This window comes from Hibiscus syriacus, unplaced genomic scaffold, assembly GCF_006381635.1.
Source record: "Hibiscus syriacus cultivar Baekdansim isolate YM2019G1 unplaced genomic scaffold, ASM638163v2 tig00005406_pilon, whole genome shotgun sequence".
NCBI lineage: Eukaryota > Viridiplantae > Streptophyta > Magnoliopsida > Malvales > Malvaceae > Hibiscus > Hibiscus syriacus.
The window spans coordinates 1,739,679-1,763,034 of record NW_024062056.1 but is presented as its reverse complement, the minus strand read 5'-3'; the positions used below and the strand labels follow the sequence as shown (position 1 = coordinate 1,763,034).

The 23,356-nt window shown below is 31.3% G+C and overlaps 1 protein-coding gene across 1 annotated transcript; it reads right to left on the bottom strand.

Annotated features, from left to right (window-relative positions):
- Positions 1 to 1,036: 1,036 nt before the first annotated feature.
- On the bottom strand, positions 1,037 to 2,861 carry LOC120199259 (monothiol glutaredoxin-S17-like). Its single transcript, XM_039200403.1, has 4 exons — positions 2,669 to 2,861; positions 2,466 to 2,540; positions 1,335 to 1,498; positions 1,037 to 1,211 (listed from the first exon to the last, which is right to left on the bottom strand). Exons 1-4 carry the CDS (start codon positions 2,723 to 2,725, stop codon positions 1,097 to 1,099), a joined length of 411 nt encoding a protein of 136 aa, XP_039056334.1. The 5' UTR covers positions 2,726 to 2,861; the 3' UTR covers positions 1,037 to 1,096.
- Between the last annotated feature and the right edge of the window lie 20,495 nt (positions 2,862 to 23,356).

Sequence of the window (23,356 nt, the reverse complement as noted above, 5' to 3'; positions counted from 1 at the left end):
ACCGTTCTCCCCACCCTTCTCATCAGAGTCAGTAGCTCTCACCCTCTCCTTAATTCCCAAAGCATTTTCATTTCTTTTTCTTCATATATATATAAAAAGATGATCTGCCATGTTCCTTCTATGATAGTCTTTTGATATTTGTTCTTATTCTGATGTTTGGTTATATATTTTATCACTGTTCAGAATCAAATAGATGTACTTGAATGAATGCAGTAACTTACTAACGTAATACCCATAATAGTTCAGATAAATTTAGTTAATATAAGCTTTTTGGATCAAATCCTTATGTTCTAAAATGGTGTTTTTATTTGCAATTTCCATAGTTGATCTGGAGAGGCATGCTAGAGATTTCATGGAGGCTGCCAATAAGATTTAGTTATACTTCCTTGGCTTGCAACGTGAGTATCAACCAACCAAAGCTGAAATGCTCAGAAAAGTAAACCCAACAACTTTTATTGTAGATGATTGTGGTGTATGATTAAGCCACTCCAAATAAGCCCAATTTGACTTGTTTCTTGTTCTAACAGGAGATTGCAATAGTGGAAGAAGAATTGAAAATGAAGTTCGAGATAATCAAGAATCAGGAGAGACTGATCCAAGGATGTAGAAAGGATTTGAGTGACCAACTGGTTAAACATAATACTGAACTGGAGAGAGTATAGCCTAGTAGAATTAAGCATTAATGACATGCTAAACTCTTGGATTATAGGTCGTTTGAGATTGATCAAACCTAGGGTCTAGCTTCACAACCAGTTGTGTTATTGTTTGGTAGTGACAATTGCATTATATTTGCTGCTTGTGTAACTGAAGAAAGTACAATTAATACAATCTCTATATATACTAAATTTAGTCGTTTGATTTATACTTACGTAATCTGATTAGTATCCGCAACAAATGTTAAAACATAGAGAATTTAATAATAATTCATAAACAGAAACAAGGAAAAACAATTTTGACATATTAAAAGTGGAGCTTGGAAACTTGTTGCAGTCTCCATCAATGACAGAAACAAGGAACCAATTGCAAAAATACATATACCATCTCCTTGTCATAAAAGGGAAAGCCCTGCATTCGCCTAAGAGCATTTGTAGCGGAGCTAACATCCTCGAAAATAACCCAAGCTTGACCTTTGTGTTTCAGTGTCTTCAATGCTAACACATCCAGTATCTTTCCGAATTGTGAGAACACAGCGTGCAACGACTTCTTCAACTCTGCAATCATCACTCGAGAAAAAAAAAAAGAAATCAAGGAAAAGAAAAGGATGTAAGCGTTTTTTTAAGTTTGTCGTCGAGACCAGTTTGCACTTGATTTCCTGTCTGGGATGAACCATTTACCTTCGCCAAATTTTGGACCGTCTCAAGGATGGTGGGGCCAGCGCCATCCCAAGACTAGCAGGAGCATCAACTTCTCTAGGGTTAATAAACCCAGTAACCTTGGCAACTTTGTTGGCGAGACTGGAAGGATCTGCACCCTCCAATTTATCAAAAATCATACCATCCTAACAGAAACAATCAAATGGTCAACCTTATTCATCTTACAAGAGTGTTTAAATAGAAAAATCGAATATTAACCAAACCTATACTTTAAGCAAATTATCAAAGGGCGATATTAAAGGAAGAACAACCACACAATTGGATTGTCCAGCCTTATCAGTATGAATATTTATTGCCTTTATTCAAGATGGAAAAATGCGTTCCTGGGCAAGTTTAGTTAAATACACTTCTCTACATTTTGAGGGAAATGATTGAATGAATCTAACAAGAGAAAATCTTCCTTTGTGTGTTCAGTGAAATACTCTCAGCCTAGGATTGTCAAATGCAATAACAAACAGCTAATGAATATATTCTTCAAGAAAATAAGTAATCAAGTAATCGAACTGACTTAGCAACTAGCATTCGAACATATACATTCATGGATTAAATCAACTTCAGTGTGAATATATTTATTCAATGGTCACTAGCACTAAATAAACAATAGTCTTCACACCAAATGCAAGTCTCATAACCTAGAAATCTCCAATGCAAGAAGAAACAACTAATCAAAATTGCCGACCTTGTTACCAACAAAATAAGTATCAGACAACAATATTCGGCAATTATTTTCACAAAATCTTTTGCTCTTTTTTTGACTTAATGGTCTAAAATACACTCAAGAATAAAATTGAATTTCGTGCTAGCGTTCACATATATAAAAGGTCATTGATCGGACCAGTATATACAAGCAGCGCTAAGAAATCAACCTTTAAAACTTACCCTATATTATCTACATCTAGAACAGCCATAAAACAGAGCAATATCATTCAACCATTAAAAATCAACACCACAACAAAAGCTCGATAAAGGTTACTTATTTATCAGTATATACAGATACTGAGAAATTGCCAACTCTAATTCAAAATTATAAAAGATTTAATCCCACCAATAAAGTATACTGAAAAAGAAAAATCATCCATAAAAAATATTTACCTTAAAGAAGACGAAGAAAGGCACAGCAGAAACCGAGTATTCCTCATATATCTCAGGCTGTTCTTCAGCTTCTACCTGCAAAACAATAATCATAACCCATCAAGCAAAAAAAATTCATGAAAGAAAGAAGAAAAACAACGAAAAAAAACCATTCAATCTCAAACAAGGAAATTCGAAGCTTAAAAAGGGAACAGAAGAGGAACCCTATGGAAGTGAGCGTTGGGGATATCAATGGAGAGATGGGAAAAGACTTTGTCCATTTACTTTGAAGCCTCACACCAATAAGCCCAGAAGTGAAGGATAAGCAGTGCACCACTATGGGTTCTTTCATAATCAAGAAATATGTTGAAAATAAAAACTGAAATATTAACGCTGTAAGCAAATATCTAAGCTAAATCGAAGAAGAAGAAGACGATTTCAACAGAACGAAGGGAAGGGGGAGAAGACTATTTTAGACAACGGGGACGAGAATGATTAAATACCTAAGGGAGAGGAGGATAGACATTCTCGAGAATGCACTAAAAAAATGTACCTGACACTTGGTAATATAACCTATCCAAACATGGGTATATTCATCCGGGAAGACAACATTCCTCCCAAGAAATAAATATATTATGAACTAAACGGGCCTTAAAGCTTTGCACAGTCAACCGTTGCATTCTTTTACATTGGTCATTAATGGTTTTTTCTTTTTGATAAATTGCCATTTGTGGCTTAGCTTCTTTCTTTCGTAGTTGGCTTCTTCTACAAGTTACAAAAACCATTGCATAACCTAAAAAATGATTTTTAATGGATAATAATATTTTACTAATTTAATAAATTTATTTCAATAATTATACTTACAAAACCAATGTTACATTTTATGAACTTGAGTTTTGAGGGAGGAGGAAGCTGTGTGTTCCATGGCTGATGATGGTCCCCATTGGACAGGAAAAACCCAAGAAACTCCCATGGCAAACTTTCATGTTCATCAATCTTCTTCCATCCATCATTTTAACTTTCCTTTGTTATTACGACAATGATGATACTTCTAACATTAGTTTCCGGGCTGTTTTCACATCATTTTTAAAATGTGACAAAATTGTATGGTTTTTAAATTATTTTTCGAAAACCTAATAATTAACAAATCTTGTATTTAAAATTAGAAATGTATGTATCATAAGATTTTTTTGAGATATTAAATTTAAAATTGTATTTTTATTTAATTTTATCATCATTTTGAATTGTATTAATTATAATTTTTATTTAAGAAATAAGAAAATTAAGAAGAGTAGTTTTAACCTAAACATAATTATTGTCAAAAGTAGGGGTGCTTAATGAGTTGAGCAACTCGTGAGCAGCTCGAACTCGACTCTTTTAAAGCTCGATAAAAACTCGACATGAGACTTTAACGAGTTGATTCGAGCAAAGTCCAACTCGACTTGATAAGTTCGCGAGCAGCTCGTTAATTTTTTTATATAATTTTTTCAGTAGTTATCTTAAAAACTTGTTTCATTCAAAAAAGTATTAATTTACTAATAGATAGTAAAAAAATTATGAATTGTTAATTTATTAATTTATTAATTTTTAATAAACAACAAAAAATATTAAATTATTAATTAGTATTTTACTACACTTAAAAATCAAACCATATTTATTATTTTAATGTATTTGTGGATTGTTATTTTGGAGTTTAGACCTTGAAATTATTTTATACATTCTTTTGATAATATTTTTGGTTAAATTTTTTATTTATGTTTATATTAAGCTTTGTATAGTATTAATAGATTTTTATCTATAATTAAGAAAATAAGATAAAAATTTTTGGTGAGCTTAACAAGCAACAAGTTTTTTTAACGAGCACGAGCCGACCAAGAATTTAACTAGTTTAACAAGCAACGAGTCGAGTCGAGCAACAAAATTTTTTAACGAGCATGAGTCGAGTATTGTCCAACTCGCGATCGACTCGCTCAATAAGTACCCCTAGTTAGAAGTATATGTTGCATTTATTTTTGTTTTTTGTTTTTTAAATATTTGTTCTTCACTTATAAGTATTGAATTTAGTAAATATTACTATAAGAACTATAAACAATAGTTTTCTATTTTCCTTGAACATGGTGACGCATGATCTTGTGTATTGCTTACAGATCACTACTGTGGGATATAAAAATCATTGAAGGAACGGTTCACATGGGATGGGCCCCAATCTTCAAGAGTCTAAGCTTTACTCTTTAGCTGCTGACCCGTGCGTGAGCCGAGCTGCTGGGTGGGGAATCCTGCCGTCAACCCTTTTATTCCGTCGGTGAACTGAACTGCTTCCAGAAACTTTTTGCTATTAAATATTAAAACCTTTGTCGATATTTATTTATGACTTGCCTGCCTTGGACATCCCCAATTACGCCTAAATTCTAAACTTATTTCTCAACTTCAAAATATTATAAGTCTAAATCATTATCAATATTAAATCCACACGTCACTTATAAATGTTGGATTAAAATCTATAACGATCAGCATATATATATATATATATATATATAATATTTTTACTATAGTGATTAATTATTTTATATGTATTATAAGTATTTAAGTGTCATAAAATTAAAGTATAAATATCATAAATTATATTTATAATTTGACGATGGATAAGATTATAAATACATAATAGATTGACTCAATATTCATTCTATATAAAAAGGTAGTAGTTCTCAAGAAATATATTATGTTGTATTAATTTCATCCCATATGAGAGGAGAAACACATATTTTATTGGAATATCAAAACCAAAAGAAATATCACAGATTTTATCATATTAATTAATTCAGGTACTTTTTTGTATCTAGTATTTTTTATTCTTAGTAATTTGATATTATAGATCTTAGATTCTTGATTTAATATCAATAAGATTTTGATTCTAACATTAAATTTTATTAAAAATATGAGTTATATTAAATTTGAGTTTTAAAAGTTTAAATTTGAGTTTTAAAAGTTTAATAAACATATTAATGAATGGGTGTTAAAATAGGATAACAAACTGTTAAATGTTAGAAGTGAAGCCATAGTCAAAGTTAATAAGAGTTATGTCGGAAATGAAACAAGATTGACGGGCAGTGTACGTCTCTACCATGTTTTTAGGGTCTTTAAAACAGTAATTTTACAGTTTCATGCGACTATTTAAAATAAAAATAATAATTAAATATAGAGTAAAAATATATAAAAGGTCATCGATTATGAGATATTATTTTATTAAATTTATTGACAATTAAAAGTTATAAAATAATTCCCGATTATAAGATGATGTTTTGTTTAGTCTCTCGACTATTAAAAGTTACAAATGATCACCCGACATTTTGATTGCTTGCTACTACTAGTTAAAAAGAGAAAAATTTATTAATGACGAGCCATATCAATTGCACCTATCAAAGCAACTAAAAGAATTATTGAAATGAATTCAAATGGAAGAAAAAAAATATGTTGCTAAATGAATTCCAATTTGTTGACTATTACTTATCAAATCTTGTTCTATAATTTGGTTCCTAGATTCATGGTGATATAGAACAACATATAAGTTATCATGCTCGCATATCCATCATTTGAGTCTCAAACAATTATTCCAATAATTACATATCTGATTTGACCTATGGACGAATATGCAAGCATACGTTTCATGCTTGTTTGAGTAATAGAAATGAGATTCCCCAATATCATGCTAAGAATAGCTAGGATTTCCAGAAAAAGATGTCATTCGTTTGATGAGAAACAAAAAGGAATATCAAAAATTCGAGTGGCTGAAGCCAAAGTGGTTACTTTTGAAGTAACAGAAAGAAAAACAACGACTGGAGTGGGAGAGTCGAAGTTACGTTATAAAGAATTGATTAGTGAGTTGGATATTAAGGAATCAAAAAATCGTTGATTTATTAGATTTTCATTTCGATGTACGTCTTTTCGTTTTCAACAATTCATGTAATAATGAATCGATGAAAAACTTATGAATCTATTAGCTACAGAAAAATACCTTATGATTGTCAATATGGGACCTCATCACCCATTCATTATGTTCCAAACTCATCATTTTCTGTTAAAAAAATAACAACAGTTCGAGTTGGATGTTAATCTATTTTTTGAGATATGATAGATGTTTGAGATTTTGATATAAGATTTTATCATATCTCAAACAACATATCCAGCCCAGATTGCCGTCAATAATTTAGCGAAAAAATGATGAATTTGGAACATAATGAATCGTTGTGTGACCATTTTGTAACTTTTAATAGTCAATGACTCAATAAAAAATATCGTAAAATTGAGGGATCATTTTTATATTTTACCCTTAAATATAATACTTAAATAATGTCAAAACCAGAGGAGGAATCGAAGAGAATCTTTTTTTTCTATTTGGTGTACGGAATTGAAGTACTTGTTTGTTTTGTTTCTCTTCAAACTTGTCAAAGAGGTTAAAAAGGTTTTCTCAAAGTCAAACAAATGATGCATTCTCGTTATGTTTCTTTATAGAATACACTATAACTATCGGATGTGGTGACATAACAAAAAATTTGTATTATTTTGAGTTGAAATTTTATTCTTTAATTTTATCAAGAGTTAATAATTGATTTTTTAAATAAATTTTATATCTAATCTTAATCCTATTTAGAGGAAGGAGAAGAGAAGTTATAGAGGGGAAATATTTTTAACGAGTCTAAAATATATGATGTGAAAAAAATATGAGGAAACATAGATAAAGATCTTGATCAACCGACTAAATATGTTTTCTCAAATTATAACATATTTATAAAATTAAAATATTATAAGTATTTAAATATATGAATCTATCAAAGAAATCAAAAAAATATTAATTATGAAAAAGTGATAGTAATGGAAAGTAAGAGTTTGAGTTCAATTTACTTTTCTATATGAAGGAGAGGAGAGTGTCAAAGGTATAATTTCCAAGGTATAGAAAAATAGTTATTTTTTTAGGGTAAAGTACACAAATAATCCTTTAATTATAGGGTGTAGTTTTTTAGACCATCGAATATTAAAAGTTACAAAATGATCACTTGATTATTCTTTATATTCCAAACTCGTCATTTTTCATTAAAAAATTGACGGTAGTCGAAATTGGATGTTAACATGATGACTGAGATATGATAGTCATTTGAGATTTTGAGATCATATTTTATCATATCATAGTCAGTAGGCTAACGCTTAGCCTAAAATACTATCCATTTTTTTTAACAAAGAATGAGAAGTTTGGAACAGAATAAATAATATGGTGATTATTTTTTAATTTTTAATAATCAAAGGATTTAATAAAACAATATCCTATAGTAGGGGGACTATTTGTATGATTTACCCTTCTTCTTATAAGAGATAAATTTTTATATATGTTGAGTCAATCAAGAGGATAAAATAGCTCAGAGGGGGTGAATTGACAAATAAAAATTTTAGTGGAAGTTTAAGGAAAAATTGAAAAATTGAACACGAGTTTTATAATGGTTCAACTTTTTAAATCAAAGTCTACATCCACTACCTTAGCTATCCACACTAATGATTTGTGAAAATTCACTAATTTTTATCAACATTTGAGGACAAGGTGTAACTAGAGGTGTAAACAAACCAAGTTGAGCTTGATTATTGTTGAGCTCGACTCAAACTTGAAAAGCTCAAAGTTGAGCTCGATTGGAAAGCTCGCGAGCTTAAAATCATCAAGCTCAACTCGAACTTGAAACTAAAAACTGAAGCTCGACTCGAGCTCGAAAAAACTCGAACTCAAAATATTTTCAAGAGCTCGATTGAAACTCGAACTCAAACTAGATTTTATACTAATTAGATCTTATACTATTTTTTTAACAAAAGCATATAAATATTTGCCCCTTTAATCAACCAACAACACATTATAATACAAATATTTTCTAAAAATCTGAGGAAAAAAAAGAAAAACAAATTACAAGACATTTAAGATAATTTATAAAAGATAATAATAATATATCTAATTTACTTACAAAAATGATAGCAACATGTTAAAATTTACTTACAAAAGAAATGACAGTAACATCTTCAATCTACTTACAAAAAGTAGCAGCAACATTTTCAAGTTTACCTGAAAAAGGTGACAACAACATGTCTAAGTTTACTTGCAAAAGATGATAGTAATATGTCTAAGTTTGCCTACAAAAAATGAGCACCATGTTAAAATTTACTTACAAAAGATGACAACATGTTCAAGTTTACAAAAAACAGTAGCAACACGTCCAAATTAAATCCTAGTCAAACTAATTCGATCAATCTTTTTCAACAACGCTTTTAACTTCTTTTTCTCATACTCATAAACTTTGAAGGAATCACTTCTTATAGTAACTCGAGAAACACTAGTCCACTGTGTCATTCCTCATTTCATCATCAAATTAAATCCACAATGTTTAAAGGATGTCCATGCGCTATGATCCAATGAGCCATAGCCTCTCTCATCTTGAACATGTCAATTTTACCATCATGTAAAGCACTAACAAATTCATATTGGTTCATACCGATGCTTGAATTAGATGGTAATAAATTAATTAATTGTTGTTGCTTGAAGAATATTGACTTCTTCATAAGTATCCAAGTGTCGTTTCAAGTGAGAAGTGCTCTTAGATTTTAAAATAGAAAGAGAATGTTTGAAATACTTACACTTGACTTTCTATTGTTCGTTTATAATTTTTAGTTCTAAGAAATCATCACACACCTTCGATCTTATTGGTTTCTTGAAAGCTTGGAAAGGATTTTCAGCATCAACTTCTTTTGTTATGGTGTCAGAGTAGGTTAAGAAGCTTCTGCATTACACTCTTCTTTTTCATTAAGAAGATCATCTTCATTATGTTCATCTTCAACGTTCACAAAGAACTACTCAACTCTTAAAACACCAATGAGTGTTGAAGAATTTTATAGTTCATTAGACATATCTGAAAATAAAAAATAAAAAATAATAATATAAATAAAACTCAGAATAATACTTGTTTAAAGATAAATAAACTCATCATAAATAATAAAAAAAATCTAATTAGGTAAATTTCCAATATATATTTATTTTTATCCTAAACCGAAGCAGAACTCTCACAACCCCATTGGATTGCTACTAAAAAAATCCAATTCATCATCGAATAAAATCTCCTCAGATCTTAATCTTTCACTGATTTCATTTTTTCTTTTTTGCAAAAAAAAAAAGTTAGCTTCACCCTTTAGGACCAAAGTAATTTTCTTATTATTAAAACTGTTGGAAGCGTATGTGGGCTCTCTATATTTTATATGACTCACAAGGTAAAATACGTTACAACGACGTTACCCCAATACTACAACACTACAATACTACGATACTAGCTGCAGCTGTTTACAAACTCCACCAATATAGCTTTGCTAAGCTCTCTCAAATCTCTAATTTTTTCACTCGTATTACGTTTAAAGCTAATATACACATATACATAGGTGTAGTTTGTAAACTAGCCGCAACTAGTGTCGTAGTATTGTAGTGTTGTAGTATTGGGGTAATATCGTTGTAACATATTTTACCTTCGTATCAATAATAGTGTGAGTTATATAAAATATCGAGAGCCCATCTACGCTTCCAACAAGTGGTATCAGAGCTTGGTTCGAGTTTAACATGGTGGAGAAGATGGCTAACATGATTCAACCTAAATTCTTGAAATTGACAAAGACGAATTATGGCAATTGGAGCATACAAATGAAGGTGTTACTAGGCTCCCAAGATTGTTGGGATATCATCGAGGATGGTTACACCGAGCCTGAAAATGCAGCAGCAGAAGCAGTCCTGACCAATAAAGAAAAGAAGTTATTGAAGGAATCCTGAAAAAAAGATAAAAGAGAGTTGTTCTTTATATTTCAAGGAGTAGACGAATCTACCTTTGAAAAAATTTCTGATGGAAAGACTGCAAAGCAAGCATGAGAGATTTTACAAAAATCTCTCCAAGGTGCCGAAAAACCAAAAAAGGTACGCTTACAATCTCTTATAGTTGAGTTTGAGATGTTAAAAATGAAAAATATGGAAAACATTGATGATTACATTAGTCGTGTAAAACCAGTAGTGAATGAAATGAAAAGAAAAAATGGTGAATCACTCGACGAGGTTAGAGTGATGGAAAATTTTTTGTTATCATTGACAAGAAAATTCGATTATGTGGTCATGTCAATCGAAGAATCGAAATATTTATCTCAAATATCGATCGATGAGCTTGTGGGTTCACTTCAAGCCCATGAGCAAAAAATGAAACAAAAATGAAAATTCTGAAAATTTGGAGCAAGCATTACAAAGCAAGATGAATGTCAATGAAGGATAAGCTAGCAGCAGCTACACACAAGATCGAGGAAATCGTGCTGGTTATCATGGAAGATATAGAGGAGGACGAGGAACTCGTGAACATGGTGGTCGATCATATGTTACCGATCAAATAAGAGAAAACAATCAAACATCAGGCCGTGGACGAGGATTCAGAGACGAGGCCAAGGTAGAGACATATATCAATAAAGAAATAAATCTCAGGTACAATGTTATAATTGCAATAATCATGGTCATTATAGTTATGAGTGTAGATCAGCTCCTAAACAAGATGAAAGAAATAATGTAGCAGTAACTGAAGAAGAAAAAATTGAAAACTCTCTTGTATTCCTCACTTATAAAGAAAATGAAGAATTCAAGAAAAATATTTGGTATCTTGATAATTGTGCCAACAACCATATGTGTGGTCGAAAGGAACTATTTGTGAAATTAGATGAAACAGTCCATGGGCGAGTAACTTTTGAAGATGACTCGTACGCAGAACTAAAATGAAAATACGAAGTCATGATTACTCAAAGAAATGGTGAAAACAAATACTTTTCAGATGTATATTATGTACCTACTTTGAAAAGCAATATCATCAGTCTTGGTCAACTTCTGGAAAAAGAATATGAAGTGTAGATGAAGAATCGTTCGCTTGTCATTTAAAATAAAGAATGAGAATTGAAAGCCCAAGTTGATATGACTCGAAATCGTCTCTTTACAATTGATATCGAGTCGGGAGAAATCAAGTGTATGAAGATCGCGATCAAAGATGATTCATGGCTGTGGCACCTAAGATATGAACATCTTGAATTTTCTGGTTTGAAGTTGTTATAAAAAAAGTATGATGAAAGGATTGTCAGAGATAAACCCTTTAAAGCAATTATGTGAAGCTTGCATTAAAGGAAAACAACATAGACAAAGCTTTGAAGTTGGTAGATCCTGGCGTGTTCGAAGACCGCTGGAGATAATACACACATATATAGCCGGTCCTTTTGATATACCATCGCTTGACGGTAACAAGTACTACCTAACTTTTATTGATGATTTGAGTAGAAAGTGTTGGATTTACATCTTGAAAGAAAAATCAGAAACACTGAAAAAATTAAAAGAATTTAAAGTAATGGCGGAAAAAGCAAAGCGGTCAATATTTGAAGATACTTAGATCGGATGGAGGAGGCGAATATACATCAAATTTATTTGAAGACTTTTGTAAAGAGTCCACATACGCTTCCAACAAAAACCATTGTTTATATCAAATATAAATTAATATGTATACATATATATATATATAATTATTTACTAGATAGACCCCAAAAATCTAATTAACACTGGAGTTTTCATAAATGGGTAAAAAATTATTCTTTTAAGGACATATATGTTTTGTATATGGTTCATGCTATAATATACCAAAATTTTAAAAATTTGAAATAATATACAAAGAAAACTAACTTGGGTATGAAGGAGGTCACTGATGATGACTGACCGTGGAGATCGACGAGTACTGGCAGTGATAGTGTCTAGTACTTTAGCCTACTGATGAAGTTTTTTTTAAAAGAAAACTTAGAGAGATATAGAGTTTAAAACACTAAAAAAATGAGAAATAAAGAAATAAAGAAAACTAACCGACGTATAGAAATGGTGGTTAACTACGAACGACAACTAACGACAAAGACAATCAACTATTGAAGGTAACTATGACTTTCAATTAGAGTTTAAAAATGAAAAATTAAAGAAATGAAGTTGAAACGCTGATGTACTGGTGTAGTTGTGTTTGTAGCATAATGAATTAAAGAAAGTTGAAAGAAAAAAATGATCAAACACGTGTTTGATCACCCATGCATGATCAAATGGGCTTTGATTATCTAAGATGCAATGTAAGTGTGCAATACAGCTGGAGTTGAGTGTGCCTAGCTCCTAGGTGCAAATGACAGTAAATATAGGTTCAATATATTATAGAACATTTTAATATATTTTTCAAAATTTATAATTATTAATAGTTTAATTTAAAAATTCTAAAAATATAATATATTATTCTTTTGGAGTTGCTCGCGAGCTTTTCGAGTTGAATATCGAGTAGTTTATTTCGACTCGTTAAGAACTCGAGTCGAGTTCGAGCTTGAGTAGAGTCCATTTGATTTGAGTGTTAATCGAGCTTCGACCGAATCGATCTCGAGTAGCTTGTAATCTGTCTCGTCTCATTTACAACCCTAGGTGTAACCTTACAACCATCTCAAGAATTATACCCAAAATTCTTAAGACACTCTCTCAAAGATAAAATTACAAATTTGGAAAGTTAGAAAACATCACAAGAAAATTGTTTGCATAATTCAAAAACAAATAAGAATACTCGAAAAATAAAACAAATGAGTACAAAAATGTTCTTTGAAAGCGAAAAGAATATTAAAGAATGTTGACTTTAATTTTGGCTCAATGTGATTACTTTGGTTTTCTCTTTGATCTCTTGTCTTCACATATGATTTGAAATATTATTTTTATACCCCTTCAGTCAATTCTAGTCGTTTGGGTTGTTGCGAGAGTTAATAGAGCCGTTGAGATGAAATTTCCCGCAATAAATTATCCTCAAACGTCTTAAATATCGATACTCGAACTTGGAGATTGGTACTACCTATATTAAATACGTAATTCTAGCCGTTAGTGATAGGGGAGTATCAATACTCCACTTAGAGTATCGTCACCAGTATCAATACTTAAACAATATTGGTACCAAAATAGCCTACTGGAATTGGTAATTGTAAAAAATATAATTGGAGTATTGATATTCGTATTCAGAATATCGATATTGCTATATACTTTTAAACTTTTAGTATCGATACCAATATCGATACCACATGAATAGTATCGATATTGTTCTTGCAGTATCGATACTTCAAGGTTAAAAATTATTTTTGACTCGATTAAAATTCGAAACTCTTTGTAAAAATTTTGAAAATTAATTTCAGTATATGACTTGAATTTTCAAAAGAGTAAGGATTAAAAATGGAGTTTTTGACCTTAAAAAGAATTCCCATGTTCGAACAATCGAATAGAATATAAATTTGAAAATTGAATCGAAAATAATCTTAATGGTATATCAAAATATCGAAGCATGATTTAACAATCTCTCCCTTTTTGATATAACAAACCTTTGAAAAGTTTTAAGATTTTTAAGATTTTCTTGAAAATAAAATACCCCCTTACTGTAACATTTCTCCCTCTTTTTTTAAATTAAAAAGATTAAACAAGATATAAATACAAGCTGTGAAGATCAAATATGTCAAAAGAGGTTAGTTAATATAAATAATATCCTTAATCAACAAACATGGTCATAAAAAATCATGTCTGAAATATCAAATATCATAAACCATAAAAAGCATCCAAATAACATAAATCTCAAATAAAAGCATCCAAAAGGACAAAATATACAAATCCAAAGACAAACAAATATCCAAATCATCTAAGTCCATAACCAAGTTATGAAAACTAACATCTAACAAAGAACAACCACCTATTCTCTTATCTCTGGACCCCCACTCGGATATTCCCCTAGGGAACACCTCGGGGTGGAGGATTTTGGGCTCAATATTTTCTTAGAGTTCAACTTCGACTCAATAAGGAACAACTACTTATTCTCTTATCTCTGGCCCCGCAATCCTGGGGTCAAAGAAACACTTGTGCTAACAATTTCCCTTAGGTCGAGTGCCGAATATAACTCAAGCCCTCAATTAATATCTAAGGTAACCTTGTCTATTCCACTAAGATACACATTCTAGCCACTTTTATTCCTTACTCTCGGATTCTCTACACGAATATGCTTCCTACATAGTTCACTTGACATCGCAAAAGAATGCATGCACTTACGCCTACTGAAGCAACATGAAAACTGAGATAGCTAAAAACATACCTGACATCTCATCAACGATATTAACGTCCTGCCCCTCTACAATCTGACAAGTAGGACCGCGTACCATCGAATCAGGAACATGTTGATATGCTTATTTGCTTTCCTACCCAGTCATAAAACTAGTATCTCTCTGGGTAGGCTCCTTACCATGCTGAGCTATTGGGATCACTTCCATAAGTCAAGCTAAAACATCATCATCCAAACTAGGGTAATTTCTTACCATATGCGCTAATAATTCACATCTATAACACTTCTTAGAGAGTTTAAAGAACATTCCTCTATCATTTTTGCCATAATGCTTGCACTCTAGATACCTCAAAACTCTGTCAGAGCTCGCCATAGACAATGAAGCAGGTGATCTCCTACGATACCCTACGTTTAACCCCTGACTCGAATGGAGTGACAAAGTTGATGTCACTCTCCTCTGCTAGCACAGACCTCTAGAAAATTTTCCACTGACTAAGATAGATCCACTAGTATAAAAGCCCTCATACTTGGACTGATTGACTCACCTAGCAAACTCTTCCTCATACACTACATCCTTTCCATGACCTTGGCCTGTCGTGACAACTCTGAAAATATTCTAGGCATATCTACCTCCAACTGCACATGTATATCAATATAAAACCCTGTAAGGAACATTGTTCACCTCAAGGGCTCGGACACAACCAATTTTGGGGTATAACAACTCAACCAAAGGAAATCTCTCTCGTACTCATACACTGAACAATCTCCCTAAACTATATGAGAGAACAACATCCTCAACCCATCTATGTAAGCCTTGCCGATATACTTGCCTCTAAAATCGCTCAGGAACAGATCCTACATAGGCACCTATGATTGCATAACCATCTCTACAGTCTCCCACTAGTCGATAGCATCACCCTTGAGCAAAGCGGTGGCACACTCTAACCTACCCTCTGGGGTAAGGTGAAGTTGCCTCAACACTCCCATGGTCTACCTCAACCACTGATCGACCGAAATCGGATCATCATCACCTGAACCGTAGAATTCAACTGACTTGTTGTAACACCATTAACCCATATATGTATTCGTATACATGTCAAAGATGTTACATTAGTTATATATAAAAAACACTTACTATGCAAAAATGCAAAAACCCGTAATTTTTTCTTTCTTTTAATAATTCCAAATTGAATATAAATATTAAACTATTAATTTCATAAAAAATAATAATTCAATAAGAAAACATTAAAACCAAAATCAATTAAAACTATAACTAAGTAGTTCGATACTGTTTAGTACTACTACTAACCATTTTGACATTACTATGTTTTAACGGTATTAAGTATTATTTACAAACCATGTATTAAAATACTAATATCAGAGCCACTAGAACATTCATAATATACATGCCACTATCGAAGTATAAAACATCAAAAGTGATGTCCTTACTGATTTAGATGGATGTTGGGTTCTGATGAGGTGATGCTGTGAATCTCTCTACTCGGTAGTCTTTTCCTTTCCTTTCCCTACGTGTGAAACAATCACACGCTAAGTATATCATACTTAGTAAGGCATACTAGGCTTAAATAAAATAAATAATTAAATAACAATGGATATAAGAATCATAAATATTCATATTAAAATAGCCATGTAAAAATCAAGTAAACAAAAAAATGAAACTTATTTTAAATTATTAATTTCAAACCAAAAATTTCCACCCATTCAGATTTATTAATTAATAGCCCAAATGTATATCACACAAGAACCTAAGGTACGTGCGTCTCATCGAGTGCTAAACTGGAGTATAGGTATTATATAACACAATAACACTATATTAAATATCGGGATGGTAGTTCATTGTAACACCCTTAACCTGTATACGTCTCGATATACGAATCAAAGATGTCACATCAACACATAAAATATTGACTAAACTGAAATTTACCTAAAAATTTATTTCATTTTAAAACATTTCTATTTTAACATTAAAAACTATTTTATTAATATATCAACTTATAAATTAATTCATTGTCATAGAAAAATAAATCCATTTGTTAACTAGTGATTTTACCGATTCATGTCTTTTTGTGAAATCTTTTTAAAACATAATAGTATAATATGTTCTTTTCATGCATAAATATTGATAAAACTAAACTAAGTAAAATAAACTAAAGTATTTCTAGTTTACTATTACAGACTATTTAAAATAAATACAATAAATATAATTATTGACATAATTATACAAGCCACTAAAAGTAAAATGTAGCATCATAGATGTCTTACAAATATTGGTGATAGGCATATCTTTCCAAAAAGATGCTTCGGTGGCTCCTTACTGCTCGTACTTAACTTTATTAGAACCTACAATGAAAATTATCACGCGCTAAGTATAACTTAGTGAGACAATAGTAATCTTAAGTTGAGAAAAATTTGAAAATATCATAAACATAAATAAAATAATTCTAATTAAAACATTAAACTGGCAAACCAACTTATCTAAGTCGATTTTTTCACTGAGATCTGAAATTTCTTTTAAGTCATGAACTCATGAAAATTATGATAAACAATATCTGATAAAATAATCATATCATGCTTTTTGTCAACTGGAAATCATTTTAAACTTTCATATTCATTTTCATAACCCAATGCATATTTATGAGAACATAAGATACGTGAGTAACGTACGCACTATGCACAACACGATGCAAAATCATAACTGATACTAAGATATGACGCATTTTAGTGCAATCATAACCTGAACACCAACGATGCTGAACATTGGTACACAAATATACCAAAGCTGATTTGATAATTGATAACATTGGTACATGGATGTACCAAAGCTGATATCTGATAAGTACTCAACCAATGACTGCCAAGTGTACCATCAATTCTCAATATAACTTACAATGGGCTCATGTATCATAATAAAACCCATCATGAAAAATATCACACTTGAGCAATTCATACCCTAAATCATTCATAAAACTGATATAAAATATTATAAAAATAATCCTTATAAACTTTATAAATCATGCTATAAATTTGAAAGAGGTTGACTTATCGTAAGTCGTCATCTAACAAAATAATTAAATAAATAATTGCACTCACCTTTGTCTCACTATAGTACCCTTTATGAGATGTTCCTAATCACTTTTCCTTTTGAATCGTTCAGATTGCTAGATTTATCGTGGTTTGACAATACCAAATAATAACACAAAGTGTTCGAACTACATATTAGTATCATACTAACATAAGCTGATTTTAAAAATTTGAAAATTTATAAAATAAAAATCGGGATTTAAACGTTGTCAAACTAAATCATATCTCCACTATAATTTCTAACTTCTCAAAATACTCATACAAATCCATGAATATTTTATTTTCATCATTAACCCTTTGTCTTTTGCTAGTTTACATAATTAAGACACAATTTGTGAATTCTTTTTAGAATTCACCTCAACATTTCCATTTAGTTCATAATGGTCCTTTACCATTAAGATCATTGAACATTAATTACTAAAATTCCAGCACTTTAATAAAATACTCAAATCAATACCTCAACTTTCAAAACATTTATAATTTCAATTCAAACTTTCCTAACTTTGGATTTTTCAACCACCTAACTTTATAAATTTGTAACTCAATCCCAACTCAATATTTAATTCAAAATTCAGCATACTAATAAATTTTCCAGTATCCAATAATTTACCCAAATGATACCTCTACATTTAATAACTTACAAACAAGTCCCCAAGGTTTTGGGACCTTTCAAATTCCACCTCCAATTTTACCAAATTTGCAATTTGGTTTCCGAACAACTTTCCAACTAAATTTCCAGTATTAAAAATATAAAAATCAACATTGAATCCTTCAAATATTTCAATCTTACAATAATATCCCACAATTTCAAAAACTTGTAAACTAACCCCTTTGCAATTTTAAGGTTCCAAATTGATCCAAATCAATCTCAAAATAACATAGAATACTTTTAATAACATTTCTAATCCATAGGATTTTTTTCAACATTTCCCCCCAATTTTTTCCCTATGTCTGAATAGTTCAAATCACCTTGGGGGACTTTTTGTTCAATTTCAAGCATGAATTCAACCTCTTATGATTAAATTCATGCATTTCCAATCATCACAACATCAAATTGAATCAAAATCTCAATCTTATCACAAACCCTAACATGGCCAAATCTTATATACACATGTACAATTAATTCTAATCATTGCACATGGTTTAGAAATAATCACTAACATTAAAACCATAAAAATCCTTCAACAACTCTTTAAAATCACAAAACACTTCATAAACCTAATCATCAAATCTCATCACACAATCATATGTACCATGAAATTTTGGTACCAAATGATCAAGAATTTCATGTAGATTAATTCTCTATCTAATAGCTAAACTAAAAAAATCAAATAAATACCTTCAAAAATCAAAATAAAAAATTTCACCTTGAAGAACTTGGAGTTTCAGTCCTTGGAGAGAGGAAAACTGAAAATGCTCAACTTTTCTTGATTATTCTAATAATAATTAGCCTTAACATATGGCTTAATATTAATATAATTAAATTTTTTATTCAATTATTAAGAAATTCCATTTTTGCCATTAATGAAACTTAAAAATTACCAATGGCCATTGCCATATTATGATTAAAATATTCCTTGGTTAAATATGAATCAACTTAGATTTGACTTTTCACTTTGGCCATGCAATTTTCAAAAATTGCATTTTAGTAACTAAAATTCCACTGTTTTGGTCAAATCTTAATATTTCACTGTTCTGAGCCAAATATTTTTGATCTAAAATATGAAAATAATATTTCCAACCATTTTATAACATCATTCAAATTTTTGTAAAATTTCAGTTCGATCCGAATATTCGATTTCAATACCCAACTTTATCGCTTTATAGCTTTTAACATAATTCTTGTACCGAAAATTTGATTCCCACTAAAATCTCTATTTTAATCCAAATTGTTCATTTACAGGCTAAAATATATAACTTTTAAAAAATTAAAATTTAAACCCCTAAACTTTTCAAAGTTTATACTTTAGCAACTAAACTTTCAAAACTTATATTTTAGTCACTAGACAAAATTTGTGGTATTACAATTCCTCCCCTTAAATAAAATTCATCCTCAAATTTTCTATACATATCTACACACATGCATTAAACAGATGAGGAAACGTTTTCTTCATATCTCCTTATCGTTCCCAAGTTGCTTTCTCAATTTTATGGTTCCGCCAAAGAACTTTTACCAATTGAATCGTCTTATTTCTTAGTTCTTTGACTTCATGTGCTAGAATCTTTACTGGCTCATCTTCTTATGATAAATTTGACTGAATCTCAATTTCATTCAGTGTAATCACATGTGAAGGATCTTATTGATATATTCGAAACATCGATACATGAAATACATTATGAATCTTGTCCATATCTTGAGGTAACGCGAACTGATAAGCTACTGGTCCAACTCTCTTTAAAATCTCGTATGACCCGATGAATCTTGGACTCAATTTATCTTTTCGTCCACATCCTAGAATCTTTTTCCAAGGTGACACTTTAAGAAATACATTATCACCTACTTGATATTCAATCTCTTTTCTTTTTAAATCAACATAAGATTCTTATCTATCGGCAGCTATCTTGAGATTATCTTAGATTACTTTCATTTTGTCTTCCACCTCTTTAATTAGATATGGACCAATTACATCTTGATCTTTTAGTTCATGCCAATTCAGTGGCGTTCGACATTTTCTTCCATTAAACGCTTCAAAAGAAGCCATTTTGATACTTGATTGATAACTGTTATTATAAGCAAACTCTGCTAAAGACAAATACTTTTCCCGTGATTCTTTGAAGTCAATAACACACGTCCTTAGCATGTCTTCAAGTATCTGAATAGTTTGTTTTGATTGACCATTTGTTTGAGGATGATAAGTTGTGCTGAAATTCAGTCGAGCTCCCAAGGCTTCTTGCAAAGACTTCTAAAATCTCGAAGTGAATCTCGGGTCTCTGTCTGAAACTATTGAAATAAGTACTCCATTCAGTCGTACTATTTCTATGATATATAATTTATCATATTTGTTCATAGAGTAATCTTCTCAAACTAAAATAAAGTGTGTCAGATCGAATCTTTCTTACTGGTTGTCAAAGGTAAACCTATTACGAAATCCATGTTAACTCGTTAACATTTCCATTGAGGAATGGAGATAGGTTGCAACAACCCTGAAGGTACTTGGTGTTCTACTTTTACTGCTGACAGATTAGACATTTAGAAACAAACTCAGTTATAGCTCTTTTAATACTTTCCCACCAACACCGACTCTTCAAATCTCGATACATTTTATTTCCTTCTGGATGCATAGTCAAAGGACTATAATGAGTTTCGAAAAGAAGTTCTTTCTGTAATTATTCATCATCTGGTATACAAATTTAACTCCGATAATATAAACATCGATCAGACTTAATTTCAAAATCTTTCATTTCTCCTTTCTTCGTTTGCTCCATTCTATCTAAATAGTTTTTATCTTTATTCTATAGATCATTGATTCGATCCAATAGGGCAGGTCTCAATATCAATTTTGCAATCAAAGCACCATCATTTTGTATTGATAATTGAGTATCTTATGCTCTTATAGCAGCGATTTTTTTGTCTAAGTGCGTCAGCTACCACATTCGCCTTTTTGAGATGATAATCAATAATCACATCATAATCTTTGAGAAGATCAATCCAACTCCTTTTCCTTAGATTTAATTCTTTTTGAGTGAGCAAACATATTAAACTCTTATGATCTGTATAAATGTAGCATTGCTCACCATATACGTAGTGGTGCCATATCTTCAGAGCAAACTCTATAGTTGCTAGCTCCAAATCATGTGTCGAATAATTCCGTTCGTGTGCCTTTAATTGCCTTGAAGCATAGGCTACCACTTTACCATCTTGCATTATAACACATCCTAAACCATTATGGCACACATCACTGTAGATTACATAATCCATTCCTGACTCTGGCTGCACTAATACCGGGTCCTCTATCAGAATCTTTTTAAGCATATTAAAGCTTTCTTGACACTTTTCAGTCCAGACAAATGGTACATCCTTTCAGAGTAGCTTAGTAAGTGGAGATGCAATTTTTGAATTTTTTTCACAAATCTCTAATAATATTCAGCTAATCTCAAGAAACTTCAAACTTCAGAGACATTTTTCGGATGTTTCCACTCCGCTATTGCTTGCACTTTCTTGGGATCTACTCTAATTCCTTATGCTGAAATCTCATGGTCCAGAAAGGCAACCACTAATAGTAAAAATTCACATTTTTACAATTTAGCATATAACTTTTTATCTCGTAACATTTGTAGTATGATACGGAGATGTGTGTCATGCTCTTCCTTAGTCTTAGAATACACCAAAATAGCATCAATGAACATAACAATAAATTGATCCAAATACTACTGAAACACCTAATTCATGAAATCCATAAATGTTTCTGGAGCATTGGTCAGTCCAAACGGCATCACAACAAACTCATAGTGACCATGTCGGGTTCTGAAAGCCGTCTTTGGAATATCTTCCTCTTTTATCTTTAACTAATGATACCCTGATCAAAGATCAATCTTTAAAAATACTAAAGCACATTTGAGCTGATCAATCAAGTCATCAGTCCTCGAAAGAGGGTATTTATTCTTCACCATCACTTTATTCAGTTTATGATGATCTATACATAATCGCATCGATCCATATTTCTTTTTAACAAAAAGTACCGGTGCACCCCACAAAGATACACTCGGTCTAATAAAACCTCAATCAAGTAGTTCCTGTAATTGCGCCTTTAATTCTCTGAGTTCCATTGGATCCATCCTGTACGGATCCAATGAGATAGGTGCAATGCCCGAAAAAATATCAATTTAAATTCCACTTCTCTATCAGGAGTTAATTTGGGTAAATCACCAGGAAATACATCTAGAAATTCTTAAACTGTCGAAATATCCTCCAATCGAATTTCAGATGTCCGTGTATCAATCACATTTGCTAATAAAGTTGTACAATCTTTTTCCATCATTTCCGTTGTTGTCATTGATGATGTCACATTGGGCAAAGATTTTACTTTTTCTCCAATTACTATTATCTCGGTACCCTCAACATCCTTTATAAATAATTGCTTCATGCGACAATCTACCCAACCATAATACCGAGATAACCAATCCATGACTAATATAATCTCAAACTCGTCAAACGATAAGTCCAAAAGATTTATCGGGAATACAACCCCTTGAATCCTTATAGGACAATTTCTACTAATCAGTGTAACTTTAGCACTATAAACCAGTGGATTTACAACTGTTATCTCACTAGTGATGGGTTCTAACTGAATATTTTTATTTTAACTAATTTCAAGCTAGTATATGAATGCGTAGATCCCGAATCTACCAAAACAAATACAACTCATAATAAAGATTGAAAGTACCTTATATGATTTTTGGGGCATCACGATTCTCAATAGTCTTGATATTATAAATTCTGGTTGGAGCACCAATATCGTACTAGGAGGCTGTCTCTGAATATCCCTTCTCTTTACCTCTTCCTCGTCCACCTCTCTGAGGAATTGTCATTGATCGCTTTGTCTGAACAGATCTCTCTCCTTCCATTGGGAAGCCTCTACTACAATGACCAAGATCTTCACAATAAAAACAAACTCCTGATCACACTTTACATTC